This window comes from Triticum aestivum, chromosome 7B, assembly GCF_018294505.1.
Source record: "Triticum aestivum cultivar Chinese Spring chromosome 7B, IWGSC CS RefSeq v2.1, whole genome shotgun sequence".
Lineage (NCBI taxonomy): Eukaryota > Viridiplantae > Streptophyta > Magnoliopsida > Poales > Poaceae > Triticum > Triticum aestivum.
This window is the reverse complement of record NC_057813.1, coordinates 566332927-566352065: the sequence shown is the minus strand read 5'-3', so window position 1 is coordinate 566352065 and position 19139 is coordinate 566332927. Positions and strand designations below refer to the sequence as shown.

Genomic DNA, 19139 nt, shown 5'->3' with positions numbered 1-19139 from the left:
AAGGGGCAGTTCTCCGGCAAGGGACAGCACCAGCGACCCCTCGGTGGCGGAGACCACGGCTGTAGATCCTAGTACAGGTAATCCTCTTGCTTGAAACTTCCCTTGGGTTCTTCTTCTTCTGATTTTCTTTTTGAATATTTGCTTGACTTTTCTCCCTTTTCCGGTCATCAGATCCATCTACCACGGAGCCGATGGAAACCGAGGTCGCCGGCGATGAGAACGTGCGCGGCAATACCAACGACGCCGCTGCCACCGAAGAAGAGGCCGGCGCCGATGATCCCGCTGGCGGAGAGGCCGCCAAAGCTGCCGCCGCAGAAGCTGGCAAGGGGTCCGGCGATCGCACTGACGGCCCCGAGGCCGCAGGAGCGTCAGGCGCTACGCCGACCGCCGATCCCTCCGCCGCTGCTGCAGCATCAGGCTCCGAAGAGCCCCAGCCCGGTGCCTATTTGAAGGCCGGCGATGGCGTCTTCATTAAGCTCCCCTGGGCGTCGAGCTCCAGGGCGCCGATCGAAGGAGAAACCTTTGATGAAGAGTTGCTCGCCTCCGCTAGGCTGACGCTGGTCGACGCGCCGAGCAGCAGCAGTGGCGAGCCTGAGGAGGAGCAGCTGCTGCGGAAGCTATTGTCGCTCTACCGCGCTCGATAGGCCAAGCTGGTATCCCGAGAAGCGCTTGTCGCGAAGGCGGGAGAGGATATCGAGAAGCGTGCGAAGGAGCTCCGGGGCCTCAACCAGGAAGCTCTCCGGTCCCTGGCAAAGGAGCGGGAGCAATTCGCCGAGGAGCGGAAAGCCTTCCTCCTCGAGAAGGCTGAAGTTGAAGAGCAACAGCGGCTTGCTGCCGAGAAGCTGTCTGCGCGGGAAGGCGAGTTGGCGCAACGGAAGGTTAACCTTGACAGCCACGAGGAGGAGCTTGCCGCGCGCGAGCAAACATTCGGCGGGGCTCTCAAGGAAGCAGAGGATGCTACCGCAGCTGCCGAGGCCACCAAGAAGGAGCTGGAGACGAAGGTGGCGCAGCTGGAGGCCGATCTCAAGCTGAACGGCGAGGAGCTTGCTGCGCTCAAGCGCGAGCGCGAGAAGGACGCCTACGCCCATGGCGAGCTGCAGGGTCGTCTCGCCGAGAGGAGCAAGGAGCTTAGCGCCGCCAAGGACTCCAACGCAGATCTTGAGTTGAAACTGACTACTTTGACCAAGACGCTGCACGGCGCCAGGGAGTAGGAGGTGGCCTTGAAGGAGAAGATGAAGGCCGACGAGGCGCTGCTGGCGAATGCTGCTGCCACCCAGAACACTTTTAGGGAGAATGTGGAGCACTGGACCGAGGGTCTCGTGGATGTTGCCGCAGCCATCGACAGGGAGCTGGCGCAGCTGGGGATGGAGGATCTTGGGTATTCCTCCGATGAGCACCTCCAACCCAGCGCCAAGCTCAGCTTGTTCTTCAAAGGCGTGGCGACGGCCCTCCAGCGACTCCGGGAGAAGAACCCAAAGCAGCTGGCCGACGAGTCGCGCAAGATCTGCGCGGGAGCTCTTCAAAAGGTGCTGGTGAAGGTGGCCTTCCGCAACCCAGGCCTCAACCTCACCAACGTCCTCAGGACCTTGCCGCCGGATGCTGATCTAGAAGCGCTCAAGACCCTTGTCGCACCCATTGTGGACAAGGTGAGCGGGATCAAGAGGGTTGAGGGCGATCGCGTAGATTAGGCCGCCCGTTTCTCTTTTTCTTGTCCCTGCTGGTCATGTTATGAGAACAATCTGTTAGAGCTGCGACAAGCTATCTTATAATATGACTCTATTTTGGGTAGCGATTGCTATGTTATTTCCTTTACTTGATTCCTTCCTTTGTATGTTTTTGCCCTACGCTTTTAGGGAACTTGTCGGCGCAGGAACCTCAGCCGCGAGCGCTGAGTGCGGGACGTCAGCAGCCTGCTGGCGGTGCCGCTACCGACAAGAAACCTTGTCGCAACTAGTCGCAGCTCACTTAAGTTGTTGAGCGGACTCGAAACAAAGTAAGGGCGCAACTAGCTATGAGTTGGTTCCTCCGCGCACAGGTTTTCCATACAAAGCACGGTCGTTCGAGGAAGATAACTTAAAAAAATTAAAAACTGATTGCTCGAACTTTAGCAACTTAGCTTTTCTGTCGTTTGCTTCCCGGTAAGGCGAAACTTCCTCGAACGACGCTTGGCCCACACCATTATCTTCTCCTTTCCCCCCGGCAAACTTGTGGGCGAGGGAACCTTCCCTTCTTTGAGAAAGAGAAAGAAGAGAAAATAAAGATATGGGGCCTTACGGCTCGTTATTGCTTACCGGGGGTAGGTGCTGCACAAAGTGTCAGATAAGGCATGCAAAGAAAAGTAGAAAACATGAAATTGACAAGATGTGCGGAGCACATGAGCTTTACTTATGCACGGGGTCTGCGCCCGGCTTCGTACAAAGGATTATATGCAACATCGGCAAGACTTGTACAAAAGGTGGTTGCCGGAACAGGTTCCAGCAACCACGCCTTATGGGTAAAACTTACGAAGATGCTCAATGTTCCAGGAGTTGCTCACCGGAATGCCATCTTCGGTCTCAAGGCGGACAGCGCCAGGCCTAGTGACTCGTTTCACCCGGTAAGGGCCTTCCCACTTTGGCGTCAACTTGTTGGAATTCTTGGCGGACTAAACGCGCTGAACAACAAGGTCGCCTTCCTCGAGACTTCTGGCATTAACTTTGCGGCTATGGTAGCGGCACAAAGCTTGCTGGTATCGAGCAGCTTGTACAGCGGCCTGAAGACGGTCCTCCTCAAGGAGCAGCGCATCATCTTGTCGCAACTGCTCTTGCTCAAGCTCATCATAAGCGAGCACTCGAGGTGACCCGTATACGAGTTCCGTGGGGAGAACTGCCTCTGCTCCATAGACTAGAGCGAAAGGTGTCTGGCCAGTGGCTCGATTTGGCGTCGTCCAGACCGACCAAAGAACCACCGGCAGCTCCTCAATCGAGTTCTTTCCGCACTTGCGCAGCCTATCGAAAGTCCTGGTCTTGAGCCCGCGCAGCACTTCAGCATTCGCCCTCTCCGCTTGACCGTTACTTCTTGGATGAGCAACAGAAGCGAAGCAGACCTTGGCGCCAAGATCTTGGACGTACTGCATGAAGGTGCGGCTTGTGAATTGCGTGCCGTTGTCGGTGATGATCCTGTTAGGGATCCCGAAGCGGCAAACAATCGACCTGAAGAACTTGACTGCTGACTGTGTTGTCACCTTCCTCACTGCTTCCACTTCTGGCCACTTTGTGAACTTGTCGATTGCAACGTACAAGTACTCAAAGCCCCCGACAGCTCGGGGAAAGGGGCCGAGGATGTCGAGCCCCCAGACCGAAAATGGCCAGGATAAAGGGATCGTCTGGAGAGCTTGAGCTGGCTGGTGTATCTGCTTGGAATGGAACTAGCATGCTTCACACTTGGTTACTTGTGCAGTTGCATCCTGGAGGGCTGTCGGCCAAAAGAAACCTTGCCAGAACGCTTTGCCGGCAAGTGCTCTTGCGCCAATGTGGTGACCACATATGCCTCCATGTATCTCTGCCAACAGCTTTTGTCCGTCTTCCCGGTGAATACACTTCAATTTCACGCCGTTGAGTCTTCTTCTGTACAGTGTGTTGTCGACAAACTGGTACATACTTGACTGCCGGGCTACTCTTTCCGCTTCTTCTTGCTCTTCGAGAAGTTCTCCTGTCTGAAGGAAATGAACAATCTGCTGTGCCCATGCTGGAGCTTGCGGCTCGACAACAAGGACTAAAGGCACATCTGCTGCTGCGGGAACATCCGCTTCTACGGCGAGAACCTGCGGCTTAGCCGGAGCTTGACGTTCCCCGGCAAGCTTGCCGGAGCAAAACTTGTCGGGAGCGTCTGCTTCAACGGAACAAACCCTAGGGCTTGCCGGAGCAGACTGCTCCTCAGCACCCTTGGTGTTGATCTTGAGGACCTTCTTGGCGGCGGCTTCAGGGAGCTCTGCCGGAAAATAGTCACCAGAAATCAACTTCCTCTTCTTGCTCTGTCCAGTTGATGGCGTTACAGATGGTTGAGTCAGTTTGAGCACAAAGATCCCTGGTTCCACAGGTAACTTAAGTGCGGCGCACTTCAACAGGCCATCGGCAATGTCGTTCTGAGCTCTTGGAACATGTTCCATCTGTAGGCCGTCAAAGTGCTCTTCTAGCTTTCTCACTTCATCAACGTAAGCTTCCATTAACGGACTCTGATAATTCTTGTTCACTTGGCGGACGACAAGCTGTGAGTCACCCCTGACAATGAGCTTCTTGATCCCAAGGTCTGCTGCGATCCTAAGACCGGCAAGCAAACCTTCATACTCTGCGGTATTGTTTGTTGCTTGCTCCTTGGGAAAGTGCATCTGGACTACGTACTTGAGGTGCTCTCCGGTGGGTGCAACAAGTAGCACGCCCGCACCGGCGCCTTGCAGCGAAAAGGCACCATCAAAGTACATCAGCCACTCTTTGCTTGCTTCCTTGATGGGGATGCTCGTTTCTGGAATTTCTTCATCTTGTGTTGGCGTCCATTCTACTATGAACTCCGCCAATGCTCTGCTTTGGATAGTCGAAGTGCTCTCAAACTTGAGGCCAAAGCTTGACAGTTCTAGTGCCCACTCGACAATCCTGCCTGTTGCTTCTGGATTTTGCAGTATCCTCTTCAGCGGAAAACGAGTGACGACTGTGATCTCATGTGCTTGGAAGTAATGGCGCAGCTTTCTCGAGGCCATGAGAAGGCCGAAAAGCAATTTCTGCACACCAGAGTACCTTGACCTAGCCCCCTACAGAAGGGAACTGACAAAGTAAACTGGGCGTTGCATCATTCTTTTCTGCATCTTCTCACGCGCCTGCGCAGATCCATTTTTGTCGGGACCAGAGCTTGCCGATGAAGTCCCCTGCTTGTTGCTGGATGCATCTACCGTGGTTGCTGGCTCATCGTCCGCCTCCCTCTCCGCTACTAACGCAGCACTAACCACTTGATTGGTTGCCGCTATATATAGCAGCAACTTCTCTTGTGGCTTAGGTGCGACAAGTGTTGGAGTGGAGGACAGGTATCTCTTTAAGTCCTGCAGTGCAGCCTCCGCTTCCGGAGTCCATTTCATTGGACCTGCCTTTTTCAATATTTTAAAAAATGGCAGGGCGCGCTCAATAGACCTAGAGATAAACCTGCTGAGAGCAGCTACGCAACCGGCAAGTCTTCGTACATCCTTGACGCGCTTTGGTGCTTCAATCTGCTCAATGGCCTTGATCTTGTCGAGATTGGCCTCAATTCCCCGCTGAGACACGAAGAACCCGAGAAGCTTGCCGGAGGGGACTCCAAACACACACTTCTCGGGGTTAAGCTTGAGGTTGATCTTGTGCAGATTTGCAAAGGTTTCGTCTAAATCTTGAATCAGAGTCGCCTTGTCCTTGCTCTTGACCACTATGTCATCCATGTAGGCTTCCACATTTCTGTGCATTTGCGGCTCAAAAGCGTCATGGACTACCCTTGCAAATGTTGAACCAGCATTCTTTAAACCGAAAGGCATCCGTACGAAACAGTATGTGCCACATGGGGTGATGAATGCGGTCTTCTCCTCATCCTCTTCTGCCATGAAGATCTGATGGTATCCTGAATATGCATCAAGAAATGAAAGCAAGTCACATCCGGCCGTGGAGTCAACAATCTGGTCGATGCGGGGCAAGGGAAATGGGTCTTTGGGACAAGCTTTATTGACATCGGTAAAGTCGATACAAAGCCTCCATTTCCCGTTTGCCTTGCGCACGACTACAGGGTTGGCCAACCACGTAGGAAGGAGTACTCCTCTGACAAGGCCTGCTGCTTCCAATTTCTTGATTTCTTCTGCGATGAATTCTTGGCGATCCACTGCCTGCTTCCTAACTTTCTGCTTGACGGGCCGCGCATGAGGACAGACGGCAAGATGGTGCTCGATTACTTTCCTGGGAACACCGGGGATGTCAGACAGTTGCCACGCAAACACGTCGACGTTCGCCCGCAGGAAAGCAACGAGCGCGCTTTCCTATTTAGGGTCGAGAGTGGCACTGATGGTGAAGGTACCACCAGTGCCATCCTCCTTGGCGGACACCTTCTTGGTCTCTGGTGGAGCTGCCATTGTCTTCTTACACTTGTCGGCGGAGCTCGATGGTGCGTCCTCGACGGTAGCGTAGCACTCCGAAGAGGTGCGCTTGCCGGAGTGGGCATCAGAACTCTTGCCGAACTTGGTCTTCTTCTTCGCCTCGGGAGCTTCAACGGCAAGTGACTTGTGATCTGTTGCGGCTGCTGCTTCCCGGTAGATCTTGTCGGCGCAGATAAGAGCATCCTTCTTGTCGCCAGGGACAGAGATGACATTTATCGGGCCTGGCATCTTCAGCATGTTGTATGCATAGTGAGAGGCTGCCATGAATTTGGCGACTGCTGGACGGCCGAGTATCCCATTGTAAGGCAATGGAAAGTCAGCAACGTCAAAAGTGACCCTCTCAGTCCTGAAGTTCAACTCGCTGCCAAATGTCACCGGCAACGTGATCTTTCCCTTTGGCTTGCTCCTTCCCGGATTGATTCCTTGGAATGTGCCGGTCTCTTCGAGCTCGCCATCAGGGATCTGGAGTTTCTGGAGTACCGCGGAGGAGATCAGGTTCAAGCCGGCCCCGCCGTCAACTAGCATCTTAGTGACCTTGAGGTTGCAGATAGTTGGTGAAACCAACATCGGCAAGCACCCGACTGCAGTTATGCGATCAGGGTGGTCCTCAATATCAAAGATGATAGGCGTGCTGGACCATTTCAGAGGCTTGCGTGACTCGACGGGTGGTTCTGCCGCATTGACTTCCCGCACCCACCGCTTGAGCTGGCGGTGTGAAGTATGCAGAGAAGCACCGCCGTCAACGCACATGATCTCTGTGGCTTTCTGGAACTCCTGCTCATCGGTCTCGTCATCATCCATATCTTCATCGTCGTCGTCATCTTCATCCTTGTCGCGGCCGCGGGGAGGTCTATCTCCTTGCCGCTGCTTGGCCTTGCCACTGCTTGGCCTTGCCGCGGCGTCCTCCTCGGCCGGGGCGTTTCTTGCCGGCTCCTCCAGCACCTTCCTGGGCCTTCTCCTTGTCGCATCGCTCGTATTTAGCCTTTTGCTGCTCGACAAGCTGCTCGACCTTCTTGCAGCTCTGGAGGTCATGGCCCTTGGTGCGGTGGATCTTGCAGTACTGCTTGTTGGTGCCGTCCTGCTTGTCGACGACCGCCACAGCCTGGTAGTTGGTGCCTGCGGCAATCTCCTCGCCGGAGCTACCAGCTTTGGCTTTCTTGGCGCCACCTTCGTTGCCGGACTGCTCAACGACTAGCACGTCTTTGCCTTTCTTCTTCCTGTTGTTCCGCCGCCGGTTTTTCTTTGCCGGGGCAGCCTCCTCACTATCAGATCCTCCTACTTCTGTATTCTCTCCGGGGAGTTTCCTCCCTTCCTCAGCACGTGCACACTTGTCGGCCAGGGCATATAGCTCACTGACGTCTCTGATCTTGCACATCGCCATCTCCTCCCGCATCCTGCGGTTTCGCACGTTCTGATGGAACACGCTGATTACCGCGGCAGGGTGGACATCTAGGATGTTGTGCTGTATGCGGCTGAATCTCTTAATATACTTGCGCAGGGGCTCTCCTTCCTTCTGGGCGAGCAGATGAAGGTCGCTCTCTTGGCCATGAGGCTTGTGGCCGCCTGTAAAGGCGCCGACAAACTGATGGCATAGGTCTGCCCAGGAGGATATGGAGTTGTTCGGCAAGTGCATGAGCCAGGATCTGACATTGGGCTTGAGCACCAGCGGGAAGTAGTTGGCCAGGATCTTGTCGTCCCGCCCCCCGGCAGCTTGCACCGCGATGGTGTAGATGCTGAGGAACTCCGACAGATGCGACTTGCCGTCGTACTTCTCTGGTACGTCTGGCTTGAAATTCTTCGTGCTGGGCCACTGGACTTGCCGCAGCTCACGAGTGAACGCAGGGCAACCTACCGCGTACGGCAAGTCGCCTGGTTCCCCTGGTGCATGCATGTCGACAGAGGGCCCAGCGCGCTGGTCTGATTGACGTCGCGCTTCTCTTTGGCGCTCGATGCGAGTTCGAGCGTCTTCTTGCTGTCGTTCGTGAAGAACTTGGCGCTGGTCGCGACGAGCTCGTGGATCTGATGATGCGGTGGAGTCGCTGTCGAGATGGATCCGGCGAGTCGGCGATCTTGGCCTTCGGGGTGGAGAGTGCATGGTGGTTGCACCCCCACCGGTTTCGTCGCCATCGGCTCGTGCCCGGTAGTCCTGCCGCGGCAGCGATGTACTCGGCTGCCGCGGAGTGTCGCCGTTGGCGAAGCCGATGAGACTCTGAATGGTGGCCCTCCATTCATCGATCTTGTCTGCCGTTGGAGGGTAATCCAGGAGCAGTTGAGCTCGTGCCAAAGCTTCTGTTGGAGTGGTGGGCGGCAGTGGCGAACGGTGCAAGGAGCGGGATATGCTCGGACTTCTAACTATGTTAGAAGGAGCAGTATCCCGTCCAGGCGACCGTGTCTCGCTCGTGCCAGCATGTTGGCGTGCACGCTGGTCTTGAGCACCCCGAGATCCACCAGCTCGATCTTGGTCCAATGAACGTATGGCCCTGCGAATACCATGACGCTGTCGGTCCTGCGCCTCCTGGGATGGGCGCGGTGCATGTACGGACGCCGAGGTCTGCGCAGCCTTGTCCTTGGACCTGGCAGCACCGTGAGCTCCCTCGTCGATGCCTGTTCTTCCGCCGGCGTCTACCCCACCACCCGTCTGCTCCGGTGGTGGTGGGATCGACGTGGACGGAACAGCTGCTGCCGAAGCCTTCTTCTTCGGTGGCATGTCGATGAAGAAGATGAAGATCTAGCTCGTGTGAACGCCGGATCAGGTTCACACAACCTCAACGCCCCCTACCTGGCGCGCCAAAGATGTCGGGGAAGCTGATCCATGAACACCTATGGGACCGGCGGACCGAGCCCCTTTCGGTTCGGCGGGCGGCGGAGGTCGCACGAAGAGCGGATCGAGGCGAAGCACACGAGCGGTTTACCCAGCTTCGGAGCTCTCCGGAGAGATAACACTCCTACTGCTGCATGTCTGAGTGTATTGAGTTCTTGCTCGGGAGCGCTGAGTGGTACAGTACACACTAGCTGCTAACGAGACCGAGCGAGAGTGTTTTTCTGCCTTCCAACCCCCCCCCCCCTACGTTGCGCATGGGCCTCCTTTTATATGCTAAAGGGGTTTCCGACAGGTGGCAATGTAGACAAGGGTAAAAATGGAAAAGGAATTGCGGTTGGTACAACTACTTGTACAGTGTATCATACCTAACCCTGACGGCAGGGGACAAAGGCATTAAATGCCCATCTACGTCGCCCAAATAGTGCAAAAAGGGACCGTCAGGGACGCCACCGCTCGCCATGATGGCAATCTTGTCAGCGTCGCTTGCCACCGCGCACCGCTGGCTGCACAGCCTCTTGCCACGCGCGCCTGGAAAGGCCCCAGGGCAACACGTTGGTGGATGTGCTGGAGCGCAGGTACAGAGTGGTAGCTTGCCGCGGCAAGCGCCTTGCCGCGGTCGTTGTCTTGTCGCGTCCGGAAGCTTGTCGCTCACCGGGCCTCGCCGGGACGCGTGGTGCGTCGCGGCAAGTTCCTTGGGATGCCTTGGTTGGCCTTCCCGACAAGCTCCTCTTGCCGGGGCCTTGTCTCATTGGCTTGAATACTTTGTTCTTGAATGGCTCCACAGGAACCGCGGAGGACCTTGGCGGTCACCCGGCAAGCCTTGCCGCGGGGTGCTGCCACTGCCCGTGCACAAGTTCGGGATACTAGGGTACCCCTACTCTAGTACACCGACACACTCACCCTACTCTAGTACACCGACACACTCATTGTCCCAAACTACAGAGGCTGCCTGACAGTTTTATGAACATGCTGGGTGAAGATCAGCCAAATAATGTGAAGCTGCGACAGGCCGGCAGCGGGTTTCGCATGCAGTGGGATGTGGAGTTGGTGATCAAGGAGGGCCACATGTACTTGTATCGTGGGTGGGAGAAGTTCTACCGTGCCTACGACCTACGGCTGGGGTACTTCCTTCTCTTCAGGTACGACGACGACGCCACCATGCTCATCGTGAAGGTGTTCAACGCGACTATGTGTCGCATGCGCTACGCTGACGATGATGATGCCAGTACGTTTTGCCTCTTCTTATTCCTCTACATTTGGCTTTGTCTCATATCGATTGTTAACGGTCATTGTTGCATTTGGACAGGTAATGGGAGCAGCAGCAGTGACACTAGCTACAGCCAAAGCAGCAGCGACTATGGCTGTAGCAAAAGCAACACCAATTCTGGCTTTAGCGAAAGCAGCAGCGATTCTGGCAGCAGCATAGACAACAAGAAGGATGATCCGGACTGGAGTGCATGCGGGAGAAGAGGAGCAGAGTGGGGATGAGGAGCTGCAGGATGACCTAGCGCTGGTGGTGGCTGACCAAGGGCAAGAGATGGTGGTGGCTGACCATGGGCAAGAGATGGTGGTGGCTGACCATGGGCAAGAGATGGAGGTGGCTGAGGATGACCTAGCGATGGTCGTGCCCGTCTTGCCTGAAGGTGGCCTCGCGATGGTGGTGGTGCCTGACAATGACCACGCACCGGTGGTGGCGCCAGCGATCCCACAGCTGGGCGACATGACCACGCCAATTGTGGTAGAAGACTACATCCCACTGCCTCCACCGCCTCGCCGCTCTTGGCGCATCAGGCTGAGGAAGGAGAAGGAGAAGAACAATGAGAACTGAACTATGTCAGGTATGTCAGATCTCCAAAATGATATATATATATATATATATACTTAGTTACCTATGTTATCTCTAATATGCTTAGTTTCCTATAGGTTAGCTTCATTTTACCTAAGTTGGCTCTAATATGCTAACTTAGAGCTTATATGCTTAGTTTCCTATAGGTTAGCTCCAAAATAACTTATGTTAGCACAAAATGATCAAGTTTACATAATAAGCTTATAGTCTTCTTCTTATTCTTCTTCTTTTCCAAAATGACATAGGTTAGCTTCATTTTACCTAAGTTGGCTCTAATATGCTAACTTAGAGCTTATATGCTTAGTTTCCTATAGGTTAGCTCCAAAATTACTTATGTTAGCACAAAATGATCAAGTTTACATAATAAGCTTATAGTCTTCTTCTTATTCTTCTTATTCTTCTTCTTTTCCAAAATGACATAGGTTAGCTTCATTTTACCTAAGTTGGCTCTAATATGCTAACTTAGAGAGCTTATATGCTTAGTTTCCTATAGGTTAGCTCCAAAATTACTTATGTTAGCACAAAATGATCAAGTTTACATAATAAGCTTATAGTCTTCTTCTTATTCTTCTTATTCTTCTTCTTATTCTTCGTCTAGTGTTCTTCTTCTTCTCTTCTTCTTCTTCTTCTTCTTCTTCTAACTTCTTGTTTATCATTTTGCAGATTTGGTTTAATTCACGGAAGCTTGCATGGATGGAGTGCTTCTTTTCCAATTGTGTTTTTATTTTGTATTAATGTGAAACTTTTGTGAATTGATGGATAACGGTGTTGGATGAACAATGTGAAACTTTTGTAATATGTAATGATGGAACTATGTGTTGGTTATGTATGTATATATGATGAAACTTGTGTGTTGGATATGATTGTTATATGGATGCTTGTTGTATATATATGTGTTGGATATCTCATATGTGAAATAGTGACCTGAGATTAAGAAAAAACAAAAAAAATAAAAAAATTGTTACTAATGGCGCACTACCATGTGGTGCGCCATTAGTATAGCAGACACTAGTGGCGCACTGTGGGCAATACTAATGGCGCACTGCGTGGTGCGCCATTAGTATACCAGATACTAATGGCGCACCATTAGTAAAAATACTAGTGGTGTGATACTAATGGCGCACCAGTAGTGCGTCATTAGTAGGCAAAACTGGTGCGCCATTAGTAGGCCTTTTCCTAGTAGTGACAAGAACTCGTGAGATAGATTAGTATAAACCAATGCAAAACCTTATCATTTTCTACTGTAATAAATCACTATCATTATTATTCAACATTGCATACTAAATGCCTCTGCATATTTAACACTCCTATCCTCAAATAGAATCATTAAACAAGCAAACATATGCAAACAATGCAATCATAACAGCAATCTGCCAAAACAGTATAGTCTGTAAAGAATGCAAGAGTATCAATACTTACGTGACTCCAAAAATTATGAGAGAAAATTCCCACTGTAATAAATTTATCAGAGCTTAATATGCAAAAAGATTCAACATTATACCATTCTCTGACTTTTCTAGGGAATTTTTGCAACAGCGGTAAACTTTCTGTATTTTCTATTTCCTCACATTCGTTGACATGTAAGGATAAACAGACATGGTTTAAAGTAGGATGAACATAGTATGACATCATTCATATCATGAGCAAACATATATCAAACAAACAGACTATTGTATCATTGTGTGGGCACGTGAACATCACAACTAGATTACAGATCAAGACCAAAAGAATATACTTCCTCTTTTTTCAACCGTGTAAGGTGAAATGATACGTTAAGACAACTGTGTATAGAAGTGAACAAAGTAACTGACATTAGCTGCAAACCAAGCATTTAAATAAACACGTCACAGTAACAAGTAGTTCAAAAAGGCAAGAGGAATAAGGACTTACAACAACAGCAGCTTGAACTGGTGTGATCATGCCCTTCATCTTGCTGGTGTGGCAATCCTTGAAGATTTGCACTGCATTCGGTTCAGGTTCTTTTTGGTCCGCACGGGCTTTCCTCTGTATTTGGAACAAGTCAATATAGATACTATAATATTGCACAGAAAAAAGAAGGAAGTAACAGCTACTTACAAGAGCCTCACAGTGTGCAATATAGCTACGAGATCATGTTGTATGTTGGAATTTCACTTTAGAACGGTTGGTCTTGTTCTTCAAACAGTTAGCTTAGAAGAAGATACACTTGTAAGGCACGTACGTAAATACAAGTTCAATATTTGATCTGATCAAATACATATACCCTGTCCGATACTTTGGATCAGACCAGTGTTTAACAAGAGTTGTCCAGTCTTCATCTGTAATATATTCCATTGGAGATGTTTGGGTGATTTCATTGTTAGCCTTGCCTTCAAAGTGAATTTTTCTAAGGTGATACCAATATTGTCGCAGAGCAGATTAAAAAACATGAGGGCATGCTTGTTTAGTTGCATCATCTTTCAAATTTAACTTGAACCTCATCTGTTGAAAAAAGAATGTGAGTCTTATTAGGAGGAAGCTAGAAAGTATGGAACAAAGCAAGACAATATTACAAATTGCGACGAATAACATTACTTACGGATAAATGATCAAGGAAGGTGTTCAACTCGCTATCGTCTTTCTCATTCCTATACTGGATCCACGTGGGAGGATACGTGCATGACACCTAACGGCAACGGCTGCATCTGATACTAACTTGGCTGACTCTGTAGCATCACGTGGCCTTTTTAAACCTGCCTCAAAATGGATCTCCATTCTTCCTCCTTTAGATTTTGTTAATCTGTCAAGCATTATCCCTAATGTCTGTTTTTGCTTGCGCCGTGGTGCTAGTTCAACAACAAATATGGAAAGTGTTAGTGCACATCAAACTGTGAGAGTACATATAAAGGAGCATGCAACTGCAACTTGACTCGGTCAGGTACCGTCTTAGTACACGTATGAACAGTTTGTGTCAAATAAAATGGGGGTATTCGGGATGACACATTAGAGTTCTCACAAGAGTTCGAAGAAATTTAGGATAATCATATTTTTAGGACTTTAGAAAGCCCTTTTATGACGGTGTAGGGGAGAAGTTCTTGGGACTCTTCTAGAGTTGCTCAATGGAGAAAACAGGGGGATGTGAGCATTTGTCGTGGTTATAAGCACCGATAGAAATGACATAGTAGACATGGACCACAATCTCTTTCGTTGAGTTCAGCTGAGCTAGATTAGACTGTTTTAGATTTACTAGAGATTATTATTTATATGAGTGTGAGCCCATAATTCTACGCAAACATGTCGCCTAATTCGTCGAGAACCGAGGATAGCTTACATCAATATGTTTGCTTGATGTCTTGATCTTGGCATTATCATTCTAGAGAAGAGAAGAAGTTCAGATTGTTACACTTCATTATATCAAAGCAAATTCACCACTGAGCTTGCACAAGTCGCAATTGCATATCCAATTATGAACAACATTTCTTCAACACAAACGAATACAGTGATAATAATGATATAGATCACTAGATACTTGTAACTCACAAATTTGCGTTGGTGCTTTGATTGCCATTGGAAGTACTACCTCCGTCCCACAATATACGATCATTTTTCAAGCTAACATAGCTTGAAAAACGATCTTTTATTGTGGGACGGAGGGAGTACTTAACACTTATGCCATGGTAATTGGTAACATTTTACTAAGTGAATGATAAAAATAGCTCAACATTTTTTCCCAATAAATCAAGCTGATCTTTCACAAATCACATCATCAAACACTTACTTCTGAGCTTCAAAGGCTATTCTTTCATTTCTACTTGAATCTTGTTTCTTCTTCGTTTTGCTGAAACTCTGCAAGCTTACATTCTCAGAGGAGAAAGAGTAGAAACAAGAGAATATACCATTACAGTGGCCGAATTTGTTCTGTGAAGTGATCCCATCGATGAACTTTACAAGAAAAAAGGGCTTGTCGTGTGAATTCCACAAGGCTTCTATGAGGAAAACATGTAACTTTACAAGAGGAAGGGTATACACATTACGACCCGTATATGACACAAATCTGAATTAGGTGTTTTTCTCTAGAACCGATAGTGCCGGTGTAAGATAGTTGTTAGCCTTATCTGGCAAATGAGCCACCTGCAAAAGAAAACAAAAATCAGTTTTACACACACATGAAGATCAGAAAGAAGGTAACTTCTGACTGGAACAAGGAGATCCGTCCATTCGATTGCAGCTTCAACTATGACTTACAAGTTCATACAGTTCATTCCCTTGCTCAGAAACATACTCATAGCATACCTAAGTGGTTCATGGTAAACAGTTAATTTAGATTGTAATCATCAGTTTGAAAAAAGCATCAACATATAGAATATATGGACGAACAAGTCTTACATCAAAACTTTTGTTTCTCGCCGTGGAATCATGCAATGCTTTGACACAGATATCTGCTACATCCGCACAGCTGATAGCCTACATTACAACTTCAAGAATCAATATTATGGCACTCAATAAAGCAATTATGGTCCATGATATTTCACCTGAGAGATTCTGTTTCCTTGATCAAAGATCAGTGCACGCTGACCGCCAGGTTCTTCCTGCAAAGAGAAGGTCGAATGATCATGATGCGACCATTTTAACACACCTAACACTTCAAAAGTAACTAGCATCTGCTTTGGCAATCCTACTTGCAATGATACAATCTAACAAACTGTTTATTATGTTGTTGAAAATAGGGTGGAATTTCAGCTGTTGTATTAGTATGCCGTACCTGCAGTGGACCAGGCCGTACAATTGTGTATCCAAGGCCTGACCTTCTCAGCGCATCCTCTCCAGCCTAGAAGAATGTGGAGGGCATTGATGATTTAATGAGCATTTGAAATAGACAGGCACAGATACGTGATGTTTACAAAAAAATAGAACCTTCTTTGCTTTGAGAACTTGTTCTCTTCTGTTCGGTTCAATTCCGGAACCTGTGCATGAGACCAGTATGAAGTCTGTTTCTTGACCGGTCTGCAACGAATTAGAAGATATATGGATCAATAAACTGATAGAGAAGACGGTTCAGTTATGACAACACATGAAGTCATGGGGAGGAAAACTTCGGTAAAACAAGAATTACAAAGAAAAGGGGAAGTAGCTAAGCCATGGGGCAGTCAAATAATCATCTTTTCAGTGAAACTGCAAATGGGTTTGTACTTCAATTAGGCAGAAAAGCGAAACAAATATACAAGAATCTTGGCCACGAAGAGAGTTTTCATCCATAGGAGGAAAAACATGCGCGATAGTATGGCAGTTCAATAATATAGGAACAACTTACAGGCAAAGCTTTGATGTACTCCAGTATCAGCTCAAAATTTCTGGGGTCAGTGGCACCTTGGGTTCCATCACCAGGTCTCTGCGCAATGCATTAGTAGCTAAGACGCCAATTTAATGCTATAAACAGCCAGTTAATATTTGCTGATGATGGAAAATAATTCATCATGTTGTACTGACCTGCCTTTTTGGTTCAAACCTAATGGTGAAGGTATGCACAAGAAAAGGGTCTAGGGGAGGATCTTCTGGTTTTACTGGACGGAAAGCCGAGAAAGGTACTCTTACCTGCAGAAAACAAACATAAAAAAATGGAGATCAAATTATACATTCATCGCTTGCTAACATGCAGTAAAATCACCTATTACTGCTAAATTGTTGCACACTACTTACCCTACAAAAGCCTACTTTTGTAGTCATCCGAGCAAAATACTTCTTACTCTGGGAGGTGTCAGCCAATGGACCAGTCTCAAGAATAACAACATATGATCTTCCATTTCCTCCCACTGAAAGAAGCAAGCCATCGTACCTTTCCAAGATTGACAGAATCGACATGACGTTCATTGTGATGCGTCAAGATTTTTCAAAATCCGAAGCTGTTAAGCAAAATGCAAGAGATCTTAATACCTGTCTAGGGTGGAACCTAAAGGGAGAGATAGCCTCTTTGATATCTCGACATATCCACCTCTTGTAAAAACAAATCCTGACATAAGTGGATGTTCATTAGAAAACTAAGACCTAGGAAGAAAAATCAATATATCTAGGTAAATTAGTACATTTGCTAAGAAGTGTCCTACACAGCATAGGGCCTTACCTGCAAAAACAGCCTGGCCACCTTCTGAAAAGTCAAATGATGCATCGATACCTTCATCGAACATAGAACCAGAAGCATAGGCATTCGGGAAGTAAGATCCCTGGTTCACCTCCCAGCCCTTCAGAGACTTGGCAGATTTGAATTTTGCTATCAAAAGTTTGCTCTTGCTGCTTTTACCAGCCCTGAGCTGAGCCATCTCATTGTAGTAATCCTGCAGAACAAAGCATTTTCTAATTACTCCCTCCGTTCCTAAATATAAGTCTTTGTAGAAATTTCACTATGGACCACATACGGATGTATGTAGATGCATTTTAGAGTGTAGATTCATTCATTTTGCTCGGTATGTAGTCCATAGTGAAATCTCTACAAAGACTTATATTTAGGAACGGAGGGAGTATAAGTTAGTGAAATTAGAAGAGGTAAATAATGATATTAGCTTTGATCCTAAAATTACTACCAATATCATTTTCATCTAACAAATCTGAACGGTATTATGTGTACTAGCGATCTTAGTTTCAGAACTATGACCGCATTTATCCTAAAACGGTGTCTACTTAAGAACAGATGGAGTGGTTTCTAAGATTAGAAAATTAAGGTTAGAAGGAGTACCTGGAAAGCCTTGCTGACATTCCTGACTCCTTGGTTATCAACTCTGTTGAGGTCCCCGGTAATGGTTGAGCGCGCAGTGGCACAATAGATAATCTTGCTGCAACCTGACACGGCCGATTGCACAGCCAAAGGGTCACCAACATCGCCAACAGCGATGTCCACCGATCTCGGAAGCATGTCGATCACATCGGCATCGTCCCTTCTAACTAAAGCCTGTTGCACAATGGTAAATTTGTGTCTGAATTTCCCTAGTTTACCACAAATCAGTACATTATGAGCTCAATGAGCACCGTTGCCAGTTTGCCGCTTGTTGTGTCTAATCATTATGATTATCCTAGTGGTGAACAAACATGATGGTGAACACGAAAGAGAGTGGAAGAGTACCTTGACATTGTATCCTCGGAGCATGAGCTTGCGGACGACGATGCGGCCGATGCGGCTGGTGGCGCCGACGACGAGGACGGTGGTGTCCTGGGCGCCGGGGACGGTGAACTCGCACATGGGCCCGCCGCGGCTGAGCACGGCCTGCTCCGCCTCGGCGAGCGCCTCGGTGGCGGAGGCGCTGGACATCTGGCCCAGGCGCGAGAACTTGCGCCACACCTCGTCGAACAGCTGCCGCGAGCGCCGGCCCAGCCCCACGGGGCTCACGGCCATGACCTCGTCCAGGTCCAGCGAGGCCGCCCGGCTCTCCTCCTCCGCCTTCTTCTTCTTGGCCGCCGCCTCCTCCTCCTCGGCTTTCCTCCTGGCCTCCTCCTCCGCCGCCTCCTGCTGCAGCGCGGCCGCCGACCTCTTGCCCTTCCGGGCCCGGCGCTTCTTCCGCGTGGACGGCGTCGCGTCCGCGCCGTTGGCGGCGCCGAGGACACCCCCCTCGTCCTCCACGTCCTGGTCCTGGCCCGGCTCGGACGCCACCGCGGCCGCCGGCGTGGGCTTGGCGGCGAAGCAGCAGGCGCTGCCGTGGTACCGCGGCCTGGGCGCCGCGGCGCGGGACGGGGACGCGCAGTGGGTGCCGTGGAAAGAGGCGATGATCGTCGCCGCTCCCGCCGCGCCCGGAGGCGACACGGCAGCGACCATGGCCGCCGGCGACTGTTAGCTCGAGCCTTGGACGAGGAGAGGCAGCAGAAGCTCTGCTCTCTTTCCTGTAAAAAAAATTCGTTCTCGGTATATTCCGCGACCACTCCCGGGCCGCGCAGGCAGATAAAGCGGGGCAGGGGAGGCAGCGGCCTGAGTGGCGCTCCCTCCCCGGGCGCCATTTGTGGCTGCGGTTGCGGGCGAGCTGGCGAGTTCAGCCGCGCGCTGGTGGGGCTCACGGCGCAGAGGCACGCGCATGGGTTCACGGCGAGTGTCGCCGTCGCGGGTGGGTGACTGGCGCCCACGCTCTGCTACTATTTCATACTACTGGATAGGGGGAGGCGTGGCCGCGTGGTAGCGGGTGGCATGCCGCGGCGACGTGGCTATGCCGAGTTCACTTGCCAGTTGCCACCCATGCTGCCTCTTCCGTTCCGTGCGGGACTACTGTATTTCTCGGCCAGATGAGGCCAGATCAGTCAGCCATCCAAGTCCAACAGGATGGCGTGGACACGCCCAAAGCCTCCAGGAATCTGGATAATCCTGGCCGAGCTCGGGAAACTCCCATCACAAATAAAGATGC

The 19139-nt window shown here is 49.9% G+C and overlaps 1 protein-coding gene across 1 annotated transcript; it reads right to left on the bottom strand.

Annotated features, from left to right (window-relative positions):
* Positions 1 to 14545: 14545 nt before the first annotated feature.
* Positions 14546 to 18729, bottom strand: LOC123156704 (protein HIGH CHLOROPHYLL FLUORESCENCE PHENOTYPE 173, chloroplastic). Its single transcript, XM_044574862.1, has 13 exons — positions 17876 to 18729; positions 17492 to 17704; positions 16883 to 17093; positions 16696 to 16771; positions 16462 to 16597; positions 16252 to 16356; positions 16076 to 16153; positions 15679 to 15768; positions 15527 to 15592; positions 15297 to 15353; positions 15151 to 15228; positions 15010 to 15057; positions 14546 to 14895 (listed from the first exon to the last, which is right to left on the bottom strand). The coding sequence occupies exons 1-13, from the start codon at positions 18560 to 18562 to the stop codon at positions 14824 to 14826; spliced, it is 1917 nt and encodes a 638-aa protein (XP_044430797.1). The 5' UTR covers positions 18563 to 18729; the 3' UTR covers positions 14546 to 14823.
* Positions 18730 to 19139: the final 410 nt, after the last annotated feature.

Coding starts and splice junctions, on each gene's coding strand:
- LOC123156704 (XM_044574862.1), bottom strand. CDS start 18,562: ATGGTCGCTGCCGTGTCGCCTCCGGGCGCGGCGGGAGCGGCGACGATC. Junction 16,598..16,695: donor TTAGGTTCCACCCTAGACAG/GTATTAAGATCT, acceptor AATCTTGGAAAG/GTACGATGGCTTGCTTCTTT. Junction 15,593..15,678: donor AAGTTCTCAAAGCAAAGAAG/GTTCTATTTTTT, acceptor ACATTCTTCTAG/GCTGGAGAGGATGCGCTGAG.